This window comes from Akebia trifoliata, chromosome 5, assembly GCF_017979445.1.
Source record: "Akebia trifoliata isolate Shusen 1 chromosome 5, ASM1797944v1, whole genome shotgun sequence".
NCBI lineage: Eukaryota > Viridiplantae > Streptophyta > Magnoliopsida > Ranunculales > Lardizabalaceae > Akebia > Akebia trifoliata.
This window is the reverse complement of record NC_141379.1, coordinates 34,904,628-34,926,301: the sequence shown is the minus strand read 5'-3', so window position 1 is coordinate 34,926,301 and position 21,674 is coordinate 34,904,628. Positions and strand designations below refer to the sequence as shown.

Genomic DNA, 21,674 nt, shown 5'->3' with positions numbered 1-21,674 from the left:
ACTTTGAAAAAAAAAAACGAATGAATAAAAGCCAACATATTGCGACACGTTTCCAAATCTAATCTAACTAAATCATAGTTCTAAAAGTTAACCATGGTTTATATGATTTCTGTTATTTTGGACGAGCTTTGGAGGGGGATCTATCAAATCTTAGATGTACTGAATCACAACAAAGTTAGATTTGGCTTTTTGAGGTGATTCCGTGTATCGCGAGATTCCCTTTAAGAAAGGAAAAAAATAAGGAGATAGACGTGTGGGGTGACGTCATGAAGCCTCATCGTTTTCGTTGGTTGCGATCCCTTTGGACTTTGGAGTTCCCTAATAATGCCCAAAAATTGGTGGGAGGTGAACTTTTCGAAATTTGAATCCAATCCTCACAATTCTAGGAATCAGGTTGAAAAGTCCTTAAAGTCCAATAAATAAACGTCACGTGTTTTACTTTTGTGATGCACGTGATAGGAGCAGATGCCAGAAGGGTAATGCGTGAAAAAGGTTGATTATTGTTGGAGTGATCTCACTGAGACACGACGGGACGTCTTGATGTGGTGGTGCATATGGCTTTAAATACGAGTAAAACGCATTTATAAACATACACACACCATCAAGTTAAGATGTCACCCATGTTTTTCCTACTGAGATCACTCCACCATGACTCTGTGAAATTTTCTTAGGCACTCTAGCACCAATACTTAGATTGTTGGACTTACATGTATTATCAAATTGACAACACTAACGCTAAAGTGATATATCTTGAGAAAAATGCATCTACGATTATGTGTACGCCACCACGTCAAACATGTCACTCCATGATTCAATTGAACAAAAAAAATAATAATTATAAAATTTGGGTCTACATGGATTATCAAAATTGGCAACACTAATGATGGAGTGACATATCTTGAGGAAAAACATCTATGATTATGTATACGCCACCACGTCAAAATATAAATTTTGTCATCCAAAAATATCACTCCATGATGCAATTGGAAAAAAAATTTCTATTTTTGAACTTGATTGAAGGTGTTGAAAAGGATGTCTATTGAATTTGCAAATTTCAAACTAAAGTATAATGGTGAAAATAAAATAAATAATCGATTTCTTTTTTCAGAATTCTAAGGCGTATCATATTTTTGGATGCCACAAATTGATGTGGTTAGGATCCACTCTAAACTATGTTAAGTAACAAATAAATTTGAATTTTATGACATGGATTCTGAATATAAGGTTTGTCGGAAAACAAACTTGATAAAAGTAAGATTTTGTGGGTAACAAACATCATAAAGAACTATTTCCCTTCAGGTTGTAAGAACTTCTAGAGAGTTTTTATAATAAAAATGCAATAGTTAGGTATGTTGGGGTAAATCTCTCTTAATTTAATCTATAATTGATGTGGTTAGACCTGAAGATAATGTGTGGAGTTTTCGTGATTTCTTACGTATTAGTGTCAATTTAACTTATAATAGACGTGACTAGACGTCTAGACCTAATGGTGAGGTGTTGGACTTTTCTAATCTTCATCAAACAAAAGGTTGGAATGAGAGTCAAAGCTACTATTTCCTTATGGAGCAACATTAATTTTATTTATGATTGAGTTGATTAGCCCCCAATGGTGATATGTAGGACTCTTCTAACCTCTCGATCAAAATAAATATTTCAGCCATGTTTCCTTATCAATGATAGAGTAGCTAAAATGGTTAAAGAGTCGTGCTGGAGTAATATTAAAATTTACATCGCCTCTCATATTGTTTATGTGGAGATGCACATATAACCATTGATGTTTTCACCCGTATCTCGATGAAAGCATTTATGATTCTGCACATACATCAACATCAGCAATGTGAGAATTGATGTCAATTTTAATTTTAATGTTACTTCAGCATTTTTCATAATTAAAATATTCGTATCCAAGCTCTTACCTTAAAAACCTTGATTTTTCTTCTTAAAATACCAATGATTTTAATTTATCATAGATTTTCCTTTTTTTTTTTCCATTTAATCTATTCAACTTCTCCAACTCATCATCTTAAATATCTTCAAATAAGAGTCTTGATAAAATGACTCGTTAGGTGGCATAATCAAATGACTCAATGATGTGGAGAAGTTTGAGAATCACAGATCTGTATGCCTCGGGATACATTTTGCATGGGGAAATGCCATCATGTATCTTGAGACGTGTTCAATCTACACCTGAACTTGTCACGTCATGGAGTCATATTATCACAACTCTTTAAATAAATCATCAAAGAAAAACTATGACCTGACTATGTTAGTCACACCAGCCCTATTTTTTATGAATTGAGAATCTCATAAACTCCACATTCATTACCTTAAGTTCTATTGTCTAAAAGGATGATTAAGATATATGAACAGCCCTTTATTGGATTGTTATCGTGTCTCAACAACTTGATTCATTTACCATTTTATCTCACTATCACTATCAAGATTTGGAGTTGATTAAACAGAATCTTATCAAACAAATTCTATAGAAATCACATCTTCCATTATTAAAAATGTATTTATATCTAGTTTCACTTTTTAAAAACCTTTAACTTGTATGTTCCGTCTAATTGGATAATAATTATTTTATTTAACATATCCAATGGAAATTTCCCATATCTAACATGGATTTTGGTAAGAAATTTTTTAATTACATATGTACGTGGTAAATATGATTTGAGCCAACCAAGTTTGTTATAATTTGTGAAGCTTGATGGTCCTAGTCAATAAGGAGGTATACGAGATTCATAAAGCCATGCATTTTGCTGATTGAGCTCTATGATATATATTTCTAAAGCCAGACCTAGGGTTTTGCCAATGCAAGGACAACTTAAGAGTGGAGTTTTTTTTGTGACGGGCATAGTTAGGGTTTTGCCAAGCAAGGACAACTTAAGAGTGGAGTTTTTTTTGTGAAGGCAAATAAATTTTTGTAGAGGCAATAACAATGAATTTTTTTATCTGTCGCAATAGCTCATAACCCTTTATTGACTTTGAAAATTCTTTTAGGGAATCTCAATCTTGAGAGAATCATGTAAAAATATATGCTTTTTTTTGTGTGTGTGTGTGTGATTACATCTTGATTTATTTTCTTTCTTCATTATTCTTCGATCGATATCATTACACAAATTGACTGCTCAAACCCTCCCAAATCAATTCAACATTAGTTGAAAATTATCTATATAATTGATTTATCTCTATAATAATATTAAAAATAAAACTGATTTATTAAATGTTACAGCGGCAAAGTCTCATTCTATGTTTGAGTTTGCAAAAATAGTCCGAAATTTTTCAAAAGGTCCAACGATTCTAATAGGGTCTGGCGACTCGTCACGTGCCTTTTGGATTCCGTTCTGACTCATTCGAGTCAAATCGGACGACCGACTTGTTAAAACTTATAGTACCTTTTACACGAGGGTGTTACAGTAAATTCATGATAATGAGGGCATTTTAGTAATTTTAACTGCAATCCCTATACGCAAAACAAACCCTAATTCGGACTCTTGTATAAAAAACCTTCGATATGGTAAGATGGAATTGCTTCTTCTTTCAAAACGCCCCTCTTTTCTGAACTGTTAGAGATTTCGTTTTTATAGTAGACCCTCTTGTTAGGATCTATTTTTTTCTTTCCTTCTTCTTGATCTTCTAATCGATTAAAACATTTTTTTTTTTCAGTTTTAGTGAATAATATTCTGTAAAACCCATCATCGAGGAAGAAAAATCCATTGAATCCGTATCTTCTTTGCACCTCTTGTTGTTATTTCTGATTTATTTGGTTTTGTTTATTTAATTTTGTTCTGTTGTTCTTGATGGGGTCCTATGATGGCATGAAATCTTTGAGACCTGATTATTTATATTTTGATGTCAACTAAGCATTTTTTCTGAGGATCCCAAAACATAAGAACACATTTTTGTGAACAATTATTTTATTTTATTTTATTTTTTAAATCGATTTCACTTATGTTTCGTGAAACCAAACAAACCCTTTGTATTTCTCTTAATTTTTGTTCGATTTGTTGGATTTGAATGATGAAGTATGCACTGGGCTCTGATAGCAGTTTATCTGCTTTTATTGATGGAAATGCAGCCTAGAAAGCTATCTCTGATCCAATCTTAATTCATTTTTTTTTTCTTATTTTCTCTTTCTAAATTTCTCTCCTGTCTTAGGTTAAAATTCTTTTAAAAAAATCTATTTTTTATTTAGGATGTTACTACTGCCACACCACTTTTTTTTACAAACGCCACATCAACTGTGTGCAATTCTTTGGTGTGGCAATAACAGTTCTCTTTATTTGTTTTTTGCATTTGTTAGGTTATAGATAGAAAGAGGAGAGGAGATGTTTTTTTTTCCTCTTAATTAATTCCTCTTTTCGAAACCTAAGGTGCGTACAGAGAAAGCCAATGGAAACATCGGCAGCGGTCAGACAACCGTAGAGATGTGTATCCACAGACAACGGTTTCTACAAGTACCGATTTGTCTACTAATTCCATCTTATACTCTTTTGTTTTCTTTTTAAATTTTCGAAAGTTTTTATTCTATAAATTGGATTTATGAATTAGGAAAAAGGGGTATTCGAGACATAGATTTTTGTAGATTAAATTTATGATCCCAACAAAGTAAAACAATTTCATCCTAGATTTTAATAAATAATCCTATTAAATGGGTTAGTTTGACAATCAAAATATATTTGACCAAGCCATTTATACATGGGTTTAATCTCTAACAAAAATGTGCCATGATGACATATTATTTTACTAGGGTGACCAAGTAAATAGGAAGATGAGGAACCATGGTTTTAAAATTTGATTTTGCGTCTCATTTTGTCCATGCCTGATATCAAATTGTCTTGGACGAGTTTTTCGTTACATGTGAGACGTCTTATCCAAAAATTTTAAAAATGAATGTGAGGTATTAAATCTTGTTCTAAAATTTGATTGGTGCAATTGTCTCGTCATGCCTGATATCAAGATGACTTGGACGATAAGTCTCGATCTCGGATGAGTTTTGAAATTATGATATTGAGTTTTTTGGGATGAGTTTTCTGATATATTTGAGTCATCTCATTCCAAAATTTGAAAAATGGATGTGGTTCGTCTCTTGTCCATGCTTGACATCAAGATGACTGGTGATACGTTTTGAAATCATAAGAGGAACTACGATAAAAAAGAGGAAGAGAAGTTGTCGAATATTTGCTTTTTGTTTGTTTGAAGATGTGTAGAAGAATTCATATAATAGTAACGTCATGACTCATTAGTTCTTATATAAATCATTTTTTTGATTCGATGGTTTAGTCAATATGAGAGATATCTTTGTCATTAATTTTGTAAACCATATGTAAAATTACTTAATGGATATTGGGGGATGGATTTCTTTCTAAACCCCCTGAACTTTTTAACGTGGTAACCTAATAGGACAGTTAGTAGACTTTTTCTTGCCTAATCCCCCCTCATCCACTTTCTTTCGAGACATGCTCTCAGGCATATAAGTTAGTAAGGAAAATGTTTCTCTTTTGTTTAACAAGACTATACACATAGTTAATAATTCTTTAGGCATATTAGTTATAGGAAAATGTTTCTCTTTTGTTTAACATGACTATACACATAGTTAAAAATTCTTTTAAATAATTCGTGAATTGTACTTGAATTTTTCGAATTATATACAAAATGATTAAAACTTTCTTCTAATTCAGTTCGTACTAAAAATTCTCAGACTTTTTGAATATTTTCGATTCATTCATGATTTATTCTTTTCTCGAATTAAACGATCAAAAATATTTTTTGCAAAGAGGGTTAAAAAACACAAATTAATTCATATTTTTGTAATTAAAAGTTCTATCTGAATATTGTTTAATATTATTTTCATTATTCTCTCTAAACACCAAAATGTTTCATCATTAAACAGTCATTGTTTGTTATTGAATCTGACAATTATCAATTAATAATTAGCTTTTTTTTTTTTTTCCACTCATTTTACATATCTTATCTCTCCTCACAGATTTTTTGAATGCAATTATTGGCAGCTCAATTAATTCAAATTGTATGTGCTTTGCATTATGAAGATTTGTGTTAATATTATGATTAATTATAATAATAAAAAATACTCTTAATTTTAAATTTTTTCTACATATGTGCTATTTTAGAATAAATAGTAAAATAGAATATGTGTAAAGGTATCAAGTGTTATTGATTTGTACGAAGGCAATTTTGAAAAATAAGATATAAAAATAATAAATCTTAAAAAAAGATAAAGAGAAATTTTCTAGATATTTAGATATGAGTATTAAGAAAATTTTAATATGTATACACATCATTGAAGTTGAATTATATCCAAACAATTCTCATATCGCATTTTTGTCATTCTTTGAATTTTTAAACAAACTACTATGATTGTACAACAAAAGATACAGAGCAAAAGGACTAATAATATGAAAATACAATACATCGTTCACACTGTGCAATCGAAACTTGTGATAAATGCTTGAAGTGAGATCATGGTTTTAAAATTCGTCTAAGATCGAGATGTATTGCCTAAGTTGTCTTGGTATCAGCCATGGATGGGACGGACGGATAAATCAATTTTTTAGATTAGATTTAACACCCCTTTTCAAAATTTTGAACGACACATCTCAAACGTCTTGAAAAAACTCATCCGAGACAACTTGGTATCAGGCCTGGACGGGACGAGACGAGACACAAAATGAAGTTTTAAAGCCAGAGAATGGTGCGAATAGTAAAATTTCAAAATATTTCATGAAAAAAACTCGAACCTTCAATTCCCCTAAACAATAAAACATTAAAACAATCAAACTGAGAAAACCCTAGTTTTCTGTGGAGTCACTCTGCATTCGATACCAAATTCATCTAGATTCTCCTCTTTTGAACCTCATCCGACGCTCTTTTCTACATTTCTAGGATTTTCTTCAAAATCTATGCAACATGGAAAGATCCTCCTTGAAATTGACCGTACAGAAAGGTCCTCGAGAAGGAGAAATTCTACACTGTAGACCTGGATCCATGATCCGAATCGGTAGAGTCCTTAAAGGTAACACATTCGCCATTAAAGACGCAGGAATCTCTTCTAAACATCTCCTGATCGAGTTCAATAATGGAATATGGGAAGTTTTCGATCTTGACACCTCGAATGGGACCTTGTTGAACGAGATCCAGCTTCGAGGGATGACGGCTTTTGATCTTAAAGACGGAGATGTAATCAAGATTGGAGAATACACATCTCTCAAAGTCAACATTGAAGAAGAATCCAAACCAGTGAAGGATTCCAGAAAGATTGGTGAAAAAGCTTCGGTTGATGTTGAGATTTCAGAGGATTTTGACGTAGAAAATGGTGAGAGACAGTTGAGGAGAAATCCAAGACGTGGAGTAACTTCGAAGGCCAAACCTCCGAAGCCCACTCAACTTTCTGTTCCTACGGTTGCTCGAAATATTTGTGGGAAATCAAATTTGGAGCCAGAGAAGAGGGGAGAACCAGAGAATGTGGCTTCTATTGCAGAGAATCGGACTCGGCGAGGGGCTCCGAGAAGGACGAAGGCTTCAAAGGATGAACCTTTAGAATCTTTTCTAGATCCTGGTTCTGAGAATCAGAACGTCGCAAATTCACCAAATGAGCTTTCGGAATCTATTCCAATTCCAGTTTCTGAGGTTCCAAAGATACCCGAGAGATCAAAATCGCAGAAAGAAACTTGTAATGAGTCAAGTGATAGGCCTGCTGCTATTGATAAGAATTCAGTCCCTATAAATGCTGAAAATGGATTTGATTTGGAGAAGATGACACTTGGGGAATGGTTCGACTATTTGGAGGTTTATTTGCCAAAGAAAATACATGAAACCACTGAAGAAATTATTTCAAGTATGAGAGAGAGAGCTAAGAAATTCAATGAGTTTATTTCAGTGCAGAATGATTTAAAGAGTAAATTCTCTGTGGCTTAGACAAATGGAGTTTCTGTTTAGAACATAAACAATACTTCTATAATCTATAAAGTGAGAACGTCAAAGAACTGAAGTTGTGTCAAGTGTATTTTGAGGTGAAGAAAAGCCATTGTTTTGCTTCTTGAATCGAAGATGGTAATTGTGCCATGGAGTCTTTGCAACCATGTGTTTGGATGCTCGGTTGGCAGTAGGCCTTGATGTTGTTTCTCTGTGTCTTTTGGATGTAATGTTTTGTTCATGAATGAAAGCTTTCCTTTTTAATCAAAAAAAAGGAAAAAAGAATTGTTTTTGACATTCGAGAGATGACATGCATACACTATGTCCTGATGGGTCGCATTGAGGGTGATCCAAAATTAATTGAATTTCTATCATCAAAAGATAGGGCTTTTGTTTAATGGCGAGTAGAAATCAAGTAACTCACACAATGATTAGGACATACCAAATGGTTTTAATTCCAAGACTAAACCAATGGTTGATCAAAAAATGAAAATATTTCCATTATGCAACTCGTTTTAGATTATACAAGGTTCAATGTAGATCTCCTTTCACCTTATTCACTTTGATATGATTTTATGACATGGATAAGCATGAATAAATGCTCTCTCTCTGTCTCTCATAATTTCAAGTGAAAACTAGTTCTAGACAAACACACACAGAACTGATGATACCGTACAATGTCAGCAGACAACATCCAGACTAATCCAATTCAGGGTTTACCAATGCTCTGTAAGTGGAAACCATTTCCAGGACGGGAAGAGTTATTTTTCTTTCTTTCCATTTCCCCCCCTCAAACATATCCAAGGGTCTTGCTTGGAGGATAGACAGGCCATATTGAAGGGATGAATGCGCCTACAGAAAATTACTAGGACAAGATTGTCAGTTTCTGTGGTATAGGCCACTTCAATGTAAGATGAGAAAAGCAATCAAAAACTTCAGAGAGAATTTTTTTTTTCTTTCAATTCATTAAGAAACTTTTTGTACCATAAAAACTACGTGTTCAATAAGTCGATCATACAACGAATACGTTTTGTCTTTGCTGAGGATTTGCCTCATTGTAATGGCACCTCTTCCACATTTGCATTTTATGTTGGTGGGCCAAGCAAGGCCTATTAATATACATGCAAAGCATTCTGTATGCAAACAAACATCAAGAGTTCAAGAAAGGCATACTAAAATACTTACATACACTTGAACCATGAAATGGTTAAGACTAAATGGAAGATGGCATCTTAGTTTTACCTTTAAACCGTTTGGCAAGATACAACCTCTGCAAAATCCAAGCTTCCTTGAAATTTATAAGCGCATTTCTAGATACTTGATTTCTTTTTTGAGATCTGAACAACTTGGAAGTCTCGAGCAACGATTTTGAATGTTTTGGCAACTATTCTTCCTCCTTTCTTCTCCTTGGGGAGCTGTCACTATATGAATGTTACAAGTTCCCAAATGCTTTGGGTCTTTAAAAAACTTCCTGTTTTACCTTCTCTGGTTGCTCATAGTTTTTTTTTCCGACATTTTAATAATTGGCTATTTGTATTAATTTTTTACCAAAAGTCCATGCAAGAACAGGTTCCATTTCTAAACTGATGGTAGCGCACACGATCTCTTACAATTATTTCACGGTTGTATACACGTGAAATTAGCTTGGTTGCAGTATGGCAATCTTCACACACTCGGAGGTTCTTCACAATGCGGATGGTTGTCCCGGGAAGTGTATTAAGGAACCCGAATGCAATTGCAAGCTTCTCACTGTGCTGGCAAAGAGCAGTTTCCTTTTCCTCTTCATCAATATCAAACAAAACTTGGGTTGTGTTCGGGACATAGCCTTCTAATCGAAGCCTCTCAATAATCTCCTCCAACATCACATGGATCTCTTTCATCTGAGTGTGTGATCCATCCCCCATTACGAATTCATGGATAACACCGCCCAAGTCCATTAAGCTGCTACCAGGAGTGGTTTTTATCCCCCTTTCCTTCATCAGTGACCTTACTTGTGCGACATCATCCCATCTACCGGCCTTTGCATAGATGTTTGACAATAGAGCATATCGACCACTGTTATGTGGCTCTAACTCAAGTAAGAGGTTCCCCACTCTCTCTCCCAATTCAACATTCCCATGAATCCTACAAGCCCCCAAAAGAGCTCCCCAGACTGCTGCATTGGGTTTCATTGGCATAGACCTTATAAGGTCCTCAGCCTCGGCTAAATGCCCTGCTCTCCCAAGGAGATCAACCACACAACCGTAGTGCTCCATTTCTGGTTCTATCCCATACTTTTGTTTCATAGAATTGAAGTATTGGAGGCCTTCTTCAACCAATCCTGCATGTGCACATGCGTTTAAAACACCTACGAAGGTGATCCCATCTGGTCTCAACCTCTTTGTCCCCATTTTCATAAAAAGCTCGATAGCATCCTCTGCACGCCCATGCATAGCAAGTCCTCCAATCATGGCATTCCATGAGAAAACTTCTTTATGATTCATATTCTCGAAAACCTCCCACGCCATGTCCAGACGCCCACATTTGGCATACATGTCAATCAGAGAAGTACCCAAAATTGCATCCAACCGTATAGAATTCCTTTGTACATAAACGTGGATCCATCTACCTTGATCTAGAGCCCCTACATTGGCACATGCAGCAAGCACACTTGACAGGACAAACCTCCTCGGCCGAACACCTTCTATTTGCATTTCATGGAAGACTGCCAAGGCCTCCTTGAAGTAGCCACCTTTGATATAAGCATCAATCATCGCACTCCAAGAGACATCATCTCTTTGAGGCATCTCATTAAACAAATCTTTCGAAATCTCAATTCTCCCACATCTCGCTAAACCAGAGATCATCGCATTCCAAGAACCCACATTCTTATGTGGCATACTCTCAAACAACCCCATAGCTGTGTCCACATCCCCACATTTCAAGTACCCATCAATCATCGCATTCCAACAAACAGCATCCGATTCTTCGTTCTCATCAAGCATCCGTCGAGCCTCTATTACATGCCCGCAAGATGCGTACATCTGAATACCTGCACTACGAATATGCCCATCTCCACCGAGCCCATGTTTCACAACATGGGCATGAACTTGCACCCCTTCTTCTGCAGCTCTAGCGGCGGTACATGCCTTGAACAAGGATGGGAATGTAAATTTGTTAGGCATTGAATTGGCAACCACCATTTTACAATAAAATGAAATCGCCTTGTGTGGGTCATTGTTCACTAAGCACCCTTTGATCATGGAGTTCCACAAGAACGCGTGCGGGTTAGGCATTTGGTCGAAAACCTTGAGCGCATGACCCAAACTTGTGAAGTAGGGGTTGGCATAGAAATTGACTAAAGAACCAGCTATGTAGTTGTCCTGAGAGAGACCATATCTTATAATCAGGGCATGGGTTTGTTTGAGATGTTGCAGAGAAGTAGTGCATTTGGTTTCTAAGAGATTGGAAATTGTATGTTGGGAGATTCTGGTGGTGGGTGTGTTTGGTTTGAGATGATAAGGAGGTTCTGTGGACGTTATTGTGCTCATTTCACTTGACTTCAATTTGGCTAAGATGCTAACTGCCACTTCTAGCTTTGGTTTCGCTGGTTATATATAAGAAAGAGAGCTACTTTTCGCACCCAACTTTTACTTATTACACTCAATTTCTTAAATTATTTTACATGAAGTTAAAGATTGAAACACAACATTATAACAATCGTTAGTTTTTTTTTTTTTAACTTAAGGCAGACGAGCATAAGAAGGTTTCAAGGGTTTGAACCTAAGCCTTTCGGAATAACCTCCACAAGGTCTTACCATTGAGCTAAGTGGTCTTTCTTAATTTTAGTAGTTGTTTATAATTATAATTAGGCTCATGTAAAATTTTAAACCTAGCAAATTGTAGTGGGAGAGCTTCTATTGTTACTGAAAGTTTTATTTATTCTCAATCATTCATGTATTTTCATTATTTTTAATGGATTTTTTTTCAAAACTTACGCAACTTACGTCCAAATTTCGATTTTGATACAATATTCATTTTAATTCCCAAAACATATTTTTTCAGTGATTTCATCACTTTTATAATCAACGAATTCATTGATAAATTACTAGCAAGATCATTAATAAGGTAAAATCGTTGGTATTTTATCAATAAATTTGTAGATTATAAAAGTGATGAACTCATTGTATAAACTTATTTTGGGAATTAAAGTGAATAGTATACTGAAATTAGAATTTTGTCATATTCAACGCACGAAATGGCGATTCACTCATTTTGAATTGAAGTTTAATAAGTAAAAGTTGGGGTGTCAATAACAGCTTCACATAGAAAAATAGATTAATTGCTACATCAACTTTTACTAAGAGCACTCCAATATGTGGGTGCCAATAACAGGCCTACATAGAAAAATAGATTAATTGCCACACCAACTTTTACTAAGAGCACCCCCAATATGTGGGTGCCAATAACAACTCCACATAGAAAAATGGATTATATTGCCACACCAACATTTACTAAGAACACCACAATTCCAACTAATTCGCCACTTTTATAATCAACGAATTTGCTGATAAATTATCAACGAGGTACTTGTTATGGCAAAATCACTGGTATTTTTTCAACGAACTCATTGATAACAAAAGTGACGAATTCACGAATTTGTAGATTATAAAATGAACAGTGGATTCTATTGCCACACCAACTTTTACTAAGAGCACCCCAATATGTGTAAATAAGGTTCATGTTAGATGAATCGGGTGCTCTTAGTAAAAGTTGATGTGGCAATAGAAACTCTAATAAAAATTCTGATGTCTATCAGTTCATGGGACGATACTTCCTAGGGATTTCTACAAGATACAGTAGTTCCGGTTCGGCCTAATAAACTCACCCTACACTTCACGTGCATCAAATAAAAATTCGACACGTGTTTTTGAATATTCCATATTCCTTGTTGAATACAGGTGCCCATTACCAGAGCCGTAAGAACAAAACGATCAAAAGGAAAAGACTTTATAAAGTAGCTTTCCTCCTGTCACTTTTCACAACGTGTCGAACTCCCATTGGCTATCTTCATTAAACTTTCCAGCTTGTTGTACACGTGGACAGATCAATTTAGTCTCTCATGTAGAACTGAAATCAGGACTGCCTACTCAGTACTCACATACAAAAAGCTGCTCTTCTTTCTTCTTCTTCTTTCAGTTGGGACCCCAACCATAATTCAGGAGAGATTTTCTCACCCAATAGTACGAGTCTCAGCTCTCAGCAGGTATTATCTCACATCCTCACGATTTTCACTACTAGATTCTCTGCCTTTTTTTTTATTTATTATTTATTTTAACATTAATTTTATTTTCTAGATTTTGATTGTATTTTGGATTTAGGGGATTGGGTTTTGTTCTTTGAATGTAATTAGAGATGGGTTTAGGTTAAATTCACAGAATTTGGATTTTTTTGTTAAAATTATGCCTTGTTTGTTTATTTGTTTATTTTTTAAATCTTAGTTTTTGGTGGTGGTGGTTATAAAATTCATGGTTTCCAAGATACAGAGTGATTCACCTTTTTTTAAAACCGGGCCTAGTCATTGAACTGGTGAAATGGCCAGGTTATCGATTTATCGGGTAGTAGAAAGGCGAAAAAGAAAGAACAGTGTCAATTTTCACAGCTACCTGGCCTTTTTGCCGGTTCAACCGGCCGGTCTAATCCAGGTCTGAACCACCCTGAAGTGGGATTGTTGGTTAACTCCACTCCTAATTATATGTCTCAATATTTCGTGGTCTTTCTACAATAATTCTGAATAAGCAAGTTAAACCGTTGATGAAAATCGCGTTAATGGGTATGTTTGGCAACGAATTTTAAGCTACCCAGTGGAATCATATCCTGGCTAATCCAAGAAGAATTTAAATTGATCTGGTGTAAATCAACAGTCTGGAATTAAGGTTCAGTACCAAACACCCCTTTAGTTCAGAAGTTTAATATTTCATTACGAGATCTTTCCATAGTTCTAATTTGATCAATTTCCATAAGAGCATGTTTGTGTGGATGTGTTACATCTGATGCCAATATATTTCATAAATTCTCTCATTTCCACATGTATTTCAAGCATGCATGTATGTATATATGTATATGTATGTATGCATGCATGGGTATGTATAATAAGTTCATTAACGATCACCTGTGAAACCTTGCGAACATGTGTTTGTTCATATGTATGCATGTCCTTTGTCACCATTGCTCACTATAAAGTAATGAAACGCTCCGAGGTTAATGAAAATTTTGCCTTTTTTCTATTAGAGTCATGATAATCTGACGCCCCCGCCCCCGCCCCCTCTAACATACACCCTCATCACAGAACCGTAGATCATTTGCCTCAGGATACACAAGAAAAGATTTATAATTCTGTGTATCCCGAGGCAAATGATCTACAGTTTTGTGATGGGGGCATATGTCAGAGGGGGGCATTAGAAAATCATTATTCTTTCTATTAACTAGCTCATGTATTACATTACCAAGAGAGTAGATGAATTGGTTCCATTTTATCTCTAAGAATAAGCGGAAGCTGTCATGAAATGTTTGGACAACGGGATGACAAGGCTCGATGAAATCAATGGAACCAAGATATCCGATATCTTCAATTCTGATGCTAGTACTGTTAATTTCCCCGACAATACATCTATGAAGCTTCAAGACAATATGTTTGCTGGAGCTAGTACAGATTGCCAACAAATTGATTTCGAGACAATCTTTGATGTATCCGAAAAGTGCGTTTGGCCTTTCTATGAGGTCACTGATGGCATCGTAACAGAACCCTTTCAAGATTTTGGGTTGATCGAAGAAGCTTCGTCGAATTTCAATGATGCATGGTTGTATTTTGCAATTCAACAGATTTGGCCATTGGACCAAAGTGTTATAAACACCTTTGGGATCACTGGTTTCACCGATGAAGAGGAATGTTATAATCCATATTTATGTCTTACAACGTCTCCAAACATTCTAGATATCGTTCCACCTGATTGGCCTGTTTTGTTACCATGGGAACCACAAAAGAAACTACCTATCACACTTGTTCTAGATTTGGATGGTATGAGCATCTAATCCTCATTTTCATGCTTAATTCTCCAAATATTTATTTTATTATCCTTATTTAAGGTTTCTAGTAATTTTTTTTCCTCGTTAATATGCAACTTGAACAGAAACCTTAGTCCACTCCACGATGGATACTTGTGAAGATGCAGATTTCAGCTTCCCTGTTCACTCAAGGAGTCAAGTCCACACCGTGTATGTTCGACAGAGACCGCACCTACGGATGTTCTTGGAGGCAGTTGCCGGTATGTTTGAGATTATTATTTTTACGGCTGGTCAAAGCGTTTACGCTGAGAGATTGCTCGATATACTAGATCCCGATCATAGTCTTATTGGTCAACGCATCTACCGTGATTCTTGTGTGTTATCGGAAAATGGGTACATGAAAGATCTGACTATTCTAGGCCGTGATCTCGCAAGGATTGCAATTGTTGACAATTCTCCTCAGGTTTTCCTTCACCTTTTAAAGTTATTATTCATAGAGTACATCTAAATGGCCTTTGTTCTCTAATAATTTAAAATGCACAGAAGTAATTATTCAGATCCTAAATTCCTCATTTAGATATGCAAGAATCGCTAATTCATTTTATTGTTCATATATTTCCAAGTTTATTCCATTTTATTTATTATTTTTTATTTTCTTATCATGGTATCCCAACCCCTTGGATGAGACTAATCCCATGGTCACACGCACCGCCCCCTTGGAAAGTCCTACGTGCTACTAGTTGAGTCGAGGGTCAACCGGACCCTGAAGGGTGGCCCCAGGAATTCATAGCTTTGTGGGGGTTTCGAACTCATATCTTTCCTATTTAATTGCAGGTATTTCAGTTACAAATTGACAATGGCATACCCATTCAGAGCTGGTTTGGTGATCGATCAGATAACGCATTGGTTTCATTGCTTCTCTTCTTAGAGACTCTTGTTGGTGCAGAAGACGTTCGTCCAATCATCAAAGAGAAATTCGGTAGCCAAGAAAAGAATTCTATGGTTATTTGATCTCTACTCTCTTATTGTGTCAATCTATCAGTAAGATCCTTTGCGCTTGATTGCAAAATAGGTGCGCATATATTTGTTTAATGTGGAGTTGTCGTAAACAGACTAGATAGCAGGATTGAATAAATATATTTTTCAAGGTATTTGTAGTTTCTATTTTTGGTGCTTATGTATTATAGGGTACCAATCAAACAGAAAATTCTAAAAGATTCTCTAGATAATCCAATGCGCTCTCACGTTATAAAACAAATATTTGTAATAATTCACTATTTGGATGCACTACTTAACCATACTGCCATTCTTATACATAAACCGTAAAAGGTTATAGTAACATTTTATAATGCTTTTTGATTAAGTAGGCCATGTTCATGGCAGCTAGAGAGTAGTTTAGTAAACACGTGAAACGCCTCTTTCAATCTAATACATTACATCTTGTACGTACCACGCCTTGATTTCCAGTTAAAATACCCGATAAAGAAAGTTTGACGAAGGCAGATGCGAAAGCCTGAAAGAATTCATCCTGATCAAGAGCAAATCCTGCCATGATTGGGGCTGTTCGTGGGTCAATCGACATTTCCGCATCAATCCTGAGGACACCTCGGCCTCCTACTGCATCTCTATAGTATTGGTTGTCGAAGACCATAGCAGTAAGATCGTTTGCCACAAAAGTGGAATTAGAGGCCAAAGACCCCATGGGGCAACTCAACTTCAAGAACGCTCTGTACCCAGGTTCCATTTCTTGGCTGTTATCGTTTGATGTTCTATCTAATCGGTCCACAATGTTTAGGCAGTGAGTAATACCGAGAGTGTGTGCACCTGAACAAAGTTCATGCACAAATTTAAACTCGGAAAATTAATTAATTAAAAAAAAAAAAAAACCTCAAAATGTGCAATCATACACTTGCAAATTGCATTTTTCCCACAAATTATTTTGTAATAGATTTTTACATAAAATCATAGAGACCCGTTAGAGGGAATTTGAAAATTTGGATTATACCTAAAATGGCGATGGATTCTTGAATAGTCATCCCTTTTGTGGAGAAAACGTGAAGCATGGCATCAACACCAATGTTCGATGCAGGTAAAGAAGCATCAGCCAGTTTATAGCTCCTGGTAGTGGTGGTAGCGGAGTCTTTCCTTCCCAAGGGTACCCTTATTAGTGGCCCTCCCGACATAGCTATGGCCTCCCGAGCAGATAATATTAGAATGTCTGCACAAGAAACTTGCCCCGGACACTCAGCTTCTACGATCGATTTTATGATTCCGACTGTCTCCCTATGATGAATACCAAAATTCTTCGCCGAACCCATCTCATTGTCTTCGGAATCAAGCAGGATGGACGCATCACAGCCCTGTGATTAGAATTGGACGAGTGGGGTCAGCTCTAGGATTAGCCAATCAAATCAAACTTCGTATTATTTTTAGATTCTCTAGTTCATTTAGGAGAGGGATGGCATACCAATCGAATGCTAAGGATTGAGAATTTGGTGGGTTAGAGGATTTTTTTACATCAATTATAGCTTATTAAAAGATGTAAAAACTCACTCACTAGCAAAATATGCTCTTTTAACTTACCCCACTCATGAATAGGGAATATTAAATGTGCCGCCCTGGATTGTGGATTTATAGAATTAAAAAGTTGTGCATGTCCACCATTTTTCAACTTGGAATTTTCTAACCTCAAACATCAGCCATTGATGGAAGGAAATATATATATAATCCTAGAGAGTAGTCTTGACTTTCTTGGGATTAATATAATTTTTTTTAATGATCCATTTTCTAGAGAATCACTTAAAGAGTATTCTCCCATTTCAACCATTTGTTGCTGCAATCATTTAAAATCAGAAATTTTCAAAAATAAAAAAATTAAGGAAGTTTTATCCTTATTTTCTTAAAAAGAAATTACACAAAAGATAGACATAAGCCAAGGGATTTTCTTTTTCTTAAAAAAAAAAAAAAGGGTTCTGCAATAAGAATTTCAGGTTTTTTTTGAAAATTTTAAATGAGTAAAAATTTCATTTTAAGGAAAAATACTTCTAAGTTTTCCTCAGGGCCAAAACTTAGAAGTCTTCATGATAATCAAAGTTTAAACAAGACCATGTCAACATTTACAAGGATGATTATATCCAAAACTTCTGCAATACAAAAAAGAAAATATAAAAGAATTTTGGGTAAATTAGGGAAGAGGGTAAAATATTTTCATATTTACAACATATATATATATATATATATATATATATATATATATATATATATATATATTATATATATATATATATATATATATATATATATATAGAGTAGCGTTCAATGGCCAACAGTTTGGCAAACATTTTGGCAAACACATTTTTCAAAACATGGGTTAGAGGTCTTGGAATGGGCTGATTTTTGGTGAGGATGATCTCTATGGTGAGGAGATCATCATCACCAAAAATCAGCCCATTCCAAAACTTCTAACCTCATCAAAAATGGTTTACAAAAAATGGACGGTTCACGATTTTTCAACTTGTAAAATGGGGCTAGAAGTTTTGGAATGAGCTGATTTTTGGTGAGGATGATCTCCTCACCGTAGAGATCATCCTCACCAAAAATCAGCCCATTCCAAGACCTCTAACCCATGTTTTGAAAAAGTGTTTGCAAAATGTTTGCCAAACTGTTGGCCACGGATAGGGACCCTATATATATATATATATATTTTAAATTATCAAAAACGAATTAAGGGGCTAGACAGTCCAGCGTTTTAGTAACTTGCTAGACTGTCTAGCATTTTAAATGAAAGCTAAATTGGTGAGGGTGTTAAAGCAACTTATCAAAACGCTAGACAGTTCAGCGAGTTACTAGAACACTAGACTGTCCAACGACTTAATTCATTTTTGATCATTTAAAAAAATAATAATAATAATATTTATTTTTTTGTAAATATTAAAATATTTAATCCTCTTTTAGTAATTTTCCCAAGAAGTTTTTTCTCGCCTCCCTGACTAATGAAGCATATTTGACATTCATCCCTCCTTTCAAAAAAAAAAATTAATAATAACTTTCCTCCCTAGTGTCTGAATCTTGAACACTGGGAAGTACTTTGGGTAGCTATTTAACTCCCACTATTTCCACATGATACATACCACACTCCTTAGAGCCTATCTGGTAAACTTACCTCTTTAAGACCCTTTGATCAGTGATTACAGAGAGAGAGAGAGAGAGAGAGAGACCTGAACTTGGCAGTCATGGAACATGAGCCTCAACAAAGAAGCAGGTGAAGTGGGATCTTTGATAAACAATGGTGCAATTCCTACCCTCACAATGCTTTCAACTTGTGGGCATGATATCTCATAGAAGTTAAAAGAGAGTCCTGCACCTTCACCTTCATCCCCTTCAACAATAAACCAAATCATGCTCACCAACACCAACACCACCACTACAACTACTCTTCTTCTCACCATCTCCACCTTTCTTTCAACTTTGACATAAGATATTCTTTTTGAGTCTCCTTATAATAGCTCCTCTCCAACTCTCCTGCTTATATTTAAACACAACTATAATGCCAACTCAGGTAAGCACAATAATTTCTCCATTTATTACCAAAATACCCTTATAACATTGTTGGATAGAATCAAACCAATCTAACTCTTTGTTAATTAATTGATCCTAATCTGATCCCAAATCAATCGATTGTGTCACAATTTAAGGATAAATAAAACAAGAAGTTTTATTTGGTACTCCTATAGTATTGGGAAGATGAGGAATATCGTTGAGGAAATAATCCTAACTACTTAAAAATAAATGAGAAAGGGACCCATATCTTATACATAAAGTAGCTGAAAATAACAATATTAAGTGAAAAAAAAAAAAACTAATAACAGTTACTACCATGGTTTTAAAACTTGTTTTGACGTCTCGTCTGCAAATGAGACCGAATCGTCTCGGACAAGTTTTTTGATATGTTTGAGATGTCTCGTTCAACAATGAGAAAAATGAACGTGGATTTTTAATCTCATCCGATAGATTGATTTGTCCATCCTTCTCGTTGCTTGGTGGTACTAAGACAACTCAGGGGATACATCTTGGTATTGGACGAGTTCTGAAATCATGGTTACTACTCCCTTGTTCAATTTTGCAACCAAAACTTAGAAAAAAAAAAAAAAAAAAAAAAAGAGGAAAGAAAGAAAAATAATTATAACCTTTTCATTGAGATATTTGCTTACTTACCCTTAAAGGAAGGGTTGTATGGAGTCAAATGCATTAAATGCTTTCTAGACTAGCTACTGCAATGAGTTTGATTTATTGAGATGTAAACGATGCATTTAATAACCAATTTGACATATAAGGCCCCCACCTCCCTAGCATTGTCAGCCACTTCTCTGTGTTGGAGAAAGACAGCATATCACACACCATTAAAATTGCATAAAATCCCACATGCCATACCTACAAATGTCCTTGCAACATCCTCATTAATTCCAACCCTTTTCACATAAGGGATGGGATGTCAATGTTCTCTTCCTTAAAAAAAACACTTCTTTATATGAAGCTTGACCACTAAAATTATCCCAAAAATGAAAAAAATAAAAAATAAATAAATTGTTCTTCACAACGCTTCGATGAAGTAAAGAGAAATGAAAAAGAATGATAACTACCCCTCCAAATTTTTAAAGCATAAATAGTCCCACTAGCCTTACTAACATAACAAGGAAAAAAGGCCTTACTAAGCCTCACTCACCATCAAAAAGCTCTAGAGGGTCGTAAAAAGAGCCCTATGGTCTTGTTTTATGCATCTTGAGGCCTTTTGACGGTAGATGAGGTTTAGTAAGGAAAGGGTTTCTCAAACATAAAATGATGAAATTCTTTTTTTTTTTTTTCTTTTTCCAAATAAATGAAGATAAGATAATCTAGATATAACCCTCCAGGTTTGCTGAATATTTGAGATACCCTTTTACAATTCTCAAATTATTGGCATAACCCCTTGTTCTTGGCCACCTAGAAGATATTCATACAAATTACCAAAATACCTTCATCTTCAACCACTTATCGAAAACCCTTGATTGCCACAAAAAGCCTTCCTCTTCAGCCTTTGACATTCATTACGAAATCACCAATTATTCTCCTCATAGTTTGATTATGGCATGATCTTCTCCACTCTTTCTTCTAAATCAATGTGAAGAATTAAATAATAGAGCTTTTATTGGCACACCAACTTTTACTTACAGCACACCAATCCTTTTGACACTAAACAGCTATATAGACTGGTGTGTCATAAGTGAAAGTTGATGTATTAATAGAAGCTCTTTAAAGTGTTACATTGATGATTTTTCAAAATAAATCAACTTAGGAAGAAAATGGGACTTTCCGATAAAAAATGAAGAGTTTTGGGGGAGGGAAAAAAAATTAAAAACAACTAAAATAAAGTTTTTAAACTGTGAAGATGATGGAATTTTGGAGAATTTGCACTCGTCACAATCTTGTGCCACCTGGCGAATAAAAACATGATTCAATCATGCTTATAAAATTTAGACCATGGTTTTAAATCTCATCTGATACATCTCGGTATCATCCACCAACAAAACAGATAGACAAGTCAAACGTATTGGATGAGATTTAAAAATCATAGTTTATTGTTGAACGAGACGACTCAAACTTGTCCGAGACAAGTTCATGGACCAGACAAGACGTCAAAACGAGTTTTAAAATCATGA

The 21,674-nt window shown here is 35.1% G+C and overlaps 3 protein-coding genes, 2 non-coding genes and 1 pseudogene across 7 annotated transcripts; 4 read left to right on the top strand and 2 right to left on the bottom strand.

The window, feature by feature from the left end:
* Positions 1-3,809: 3,809 nt before the first annotated feature.
* Positions 3,810-3,883, top strand: LOC147402558 (small nucleolar RNA R66). Its single transcript, XR_015178979.1, has one exon. It is a non-coding gene; the product is annotated as a small nucleolar RNA R66 (small nucleolar RNA).
* Positions 3,884-4,016: 133 nt separating this feature from the next.
* Positions 4,017-4,103, top strand: LOC147402557 (small nucleolar RNA snoR118). Its single transcript, XR_015178986.1, has one exon. It is a non-coding gene; the product is annotated as a small nucleolar RNA snoR118 (small nucleolar RNA).
* A 2,218-nt stretch (positions 4,104-6,321) lies between these two features.
* LOC147402556 (SMAD/FHA domain-containing protein) lies at positions 6,322-8,206 on the top strand. Its single transcript, XM_086444254.1, has one exon. It carries the CDS (start codon positions 6,931-6,933, stop codon positions 7,936-7,938), a length of 1,008 nt encoding a protein of 335 aa, XP_086300380.1. The 5' UTR covers positions 6,322-6,930; the 3' UTR covers positions 7,939-8,206.
* A 44-nt stretch (positions 8,207-8,250) lies between these two features.
* Positions 8,251-11,637, bottom strand: LOC147402555 (pentatricopeptide repeat-containing protein At5g48910 pseudogene; annotated as a pseudogene).
* A 1,387-nt stretch (positions 11,638-13,024) lies between these two features.
* On the top strand, positions 13,025-16,130 carry LOC147402554 (uncharacterized). Of its 3 annotated transcripts, none has more exons than XM_086444252.1 (4): positions 13,025-13,180; positions 14,459-14,992; positions 15,105-15,442; positions 15,814-16,130. In XM_086444252.1, exons 2-4 carry the CDS (start codon positions 14,476-14,478, stop codon positions 15,988-15,990), a joined length of 1,032 nt encoding a protein of 343 aa, XP_086300378.1. In that variant the 5' UTR covers positions 13,025-13,180; positions 14,459-14,475; the 3' UTR covers positions 15,991-16,130. The 3 variants fall into 3 exon arrangements, with proteins under 3 accessions (XP_086300378.1, XP_086300376.1, XP_086300377.1); XM_086444250.1 differs by having other exon boundaries at positions 13,030-13,180; positions 14,425-14,992; XM_086444251.1 differs by lacking the exon at positions 13,025-13,180 and having other exon boundaries at positions 13,252-14,992.
* Positions 16,131-16,270: 140 nt separating this feature from the next.
* On the bottom strand, positions 16,271-19,684 carry LOC147402553 (Peroxidase family protein). The gene is made up of 3 exons (XM_086444253.1): positions 19,197-19,684; positions 16,985-17,339; positions 16,271-16,803 (listed from the first exon to the last, which is right to left on the bottom strand). Exons 1-3 carry the CDS (start codon positions 19,425-19,427, stop codon positions 16,400-16,402), a joined length of 990 nt encoding a protein of 329 aa, XP_086300379.1. The 5' UTR covers positions 19,428-19,684; the 3' UTR covers positions 16,271-16,399.
* Positions 19,685-21,674: the final 1,990 nt, after the last annotated feature.

Excerpts from the sequence above, each read along its gene's own strand:
- LOC147402556 (XM_086444254.1), top strand. The coding sequence starts at position 6,931 with ATGGAAAGATCCTCCTTGAAATTGACCGTACAGAAAGGTCCTCGAGAA.
- LOC147402554 (XM_086444252.1), top strand. The coding sequence starts at position 14,476 with ATGAAATGTTTGGACAACGGGATGACAAGGCTCGATGAAATCAATGGA. Across the intron at positions 14,993-15,104 it reads ACTTGTTCTAGATTTGGATG|AAACCTTAGTCCACTCCACG; the intron begins GTATGAGCATCT and ends CAACTTGAACAG. Across the intron at positions 15,443-15,813 it reads TTGTTGACAATTCTCCTCAG|GTATTTCAGTTACAAATTGA; the intron begins GTTTTCCTTCAC and ends ATTTAATTGCAG.
- LOC147402553 (XM_086444253.1), bottom strand. The coding sequence starts at position 19,427 with ATGGTGAGAAGAAGAGTAGTTGTAGTGGTGGTGTTGGTGTTGGTGAGC. Across the intron at positions 17,340-19,196 it reads TCCATGACTGCCAAGTTCAG|GGCTGTGATGCGTCCATCCT; the intron begins GTCTCTCTCTCT and ends TTCTAATCACAG. Across the intron at positions 16,804-16,984 it reads AGAATCCATCGCCATTTTAG|GTGCACACACTCTCGGTATT; the intron begins GTATAATCCAAA and ends AACTTTGTTCAG.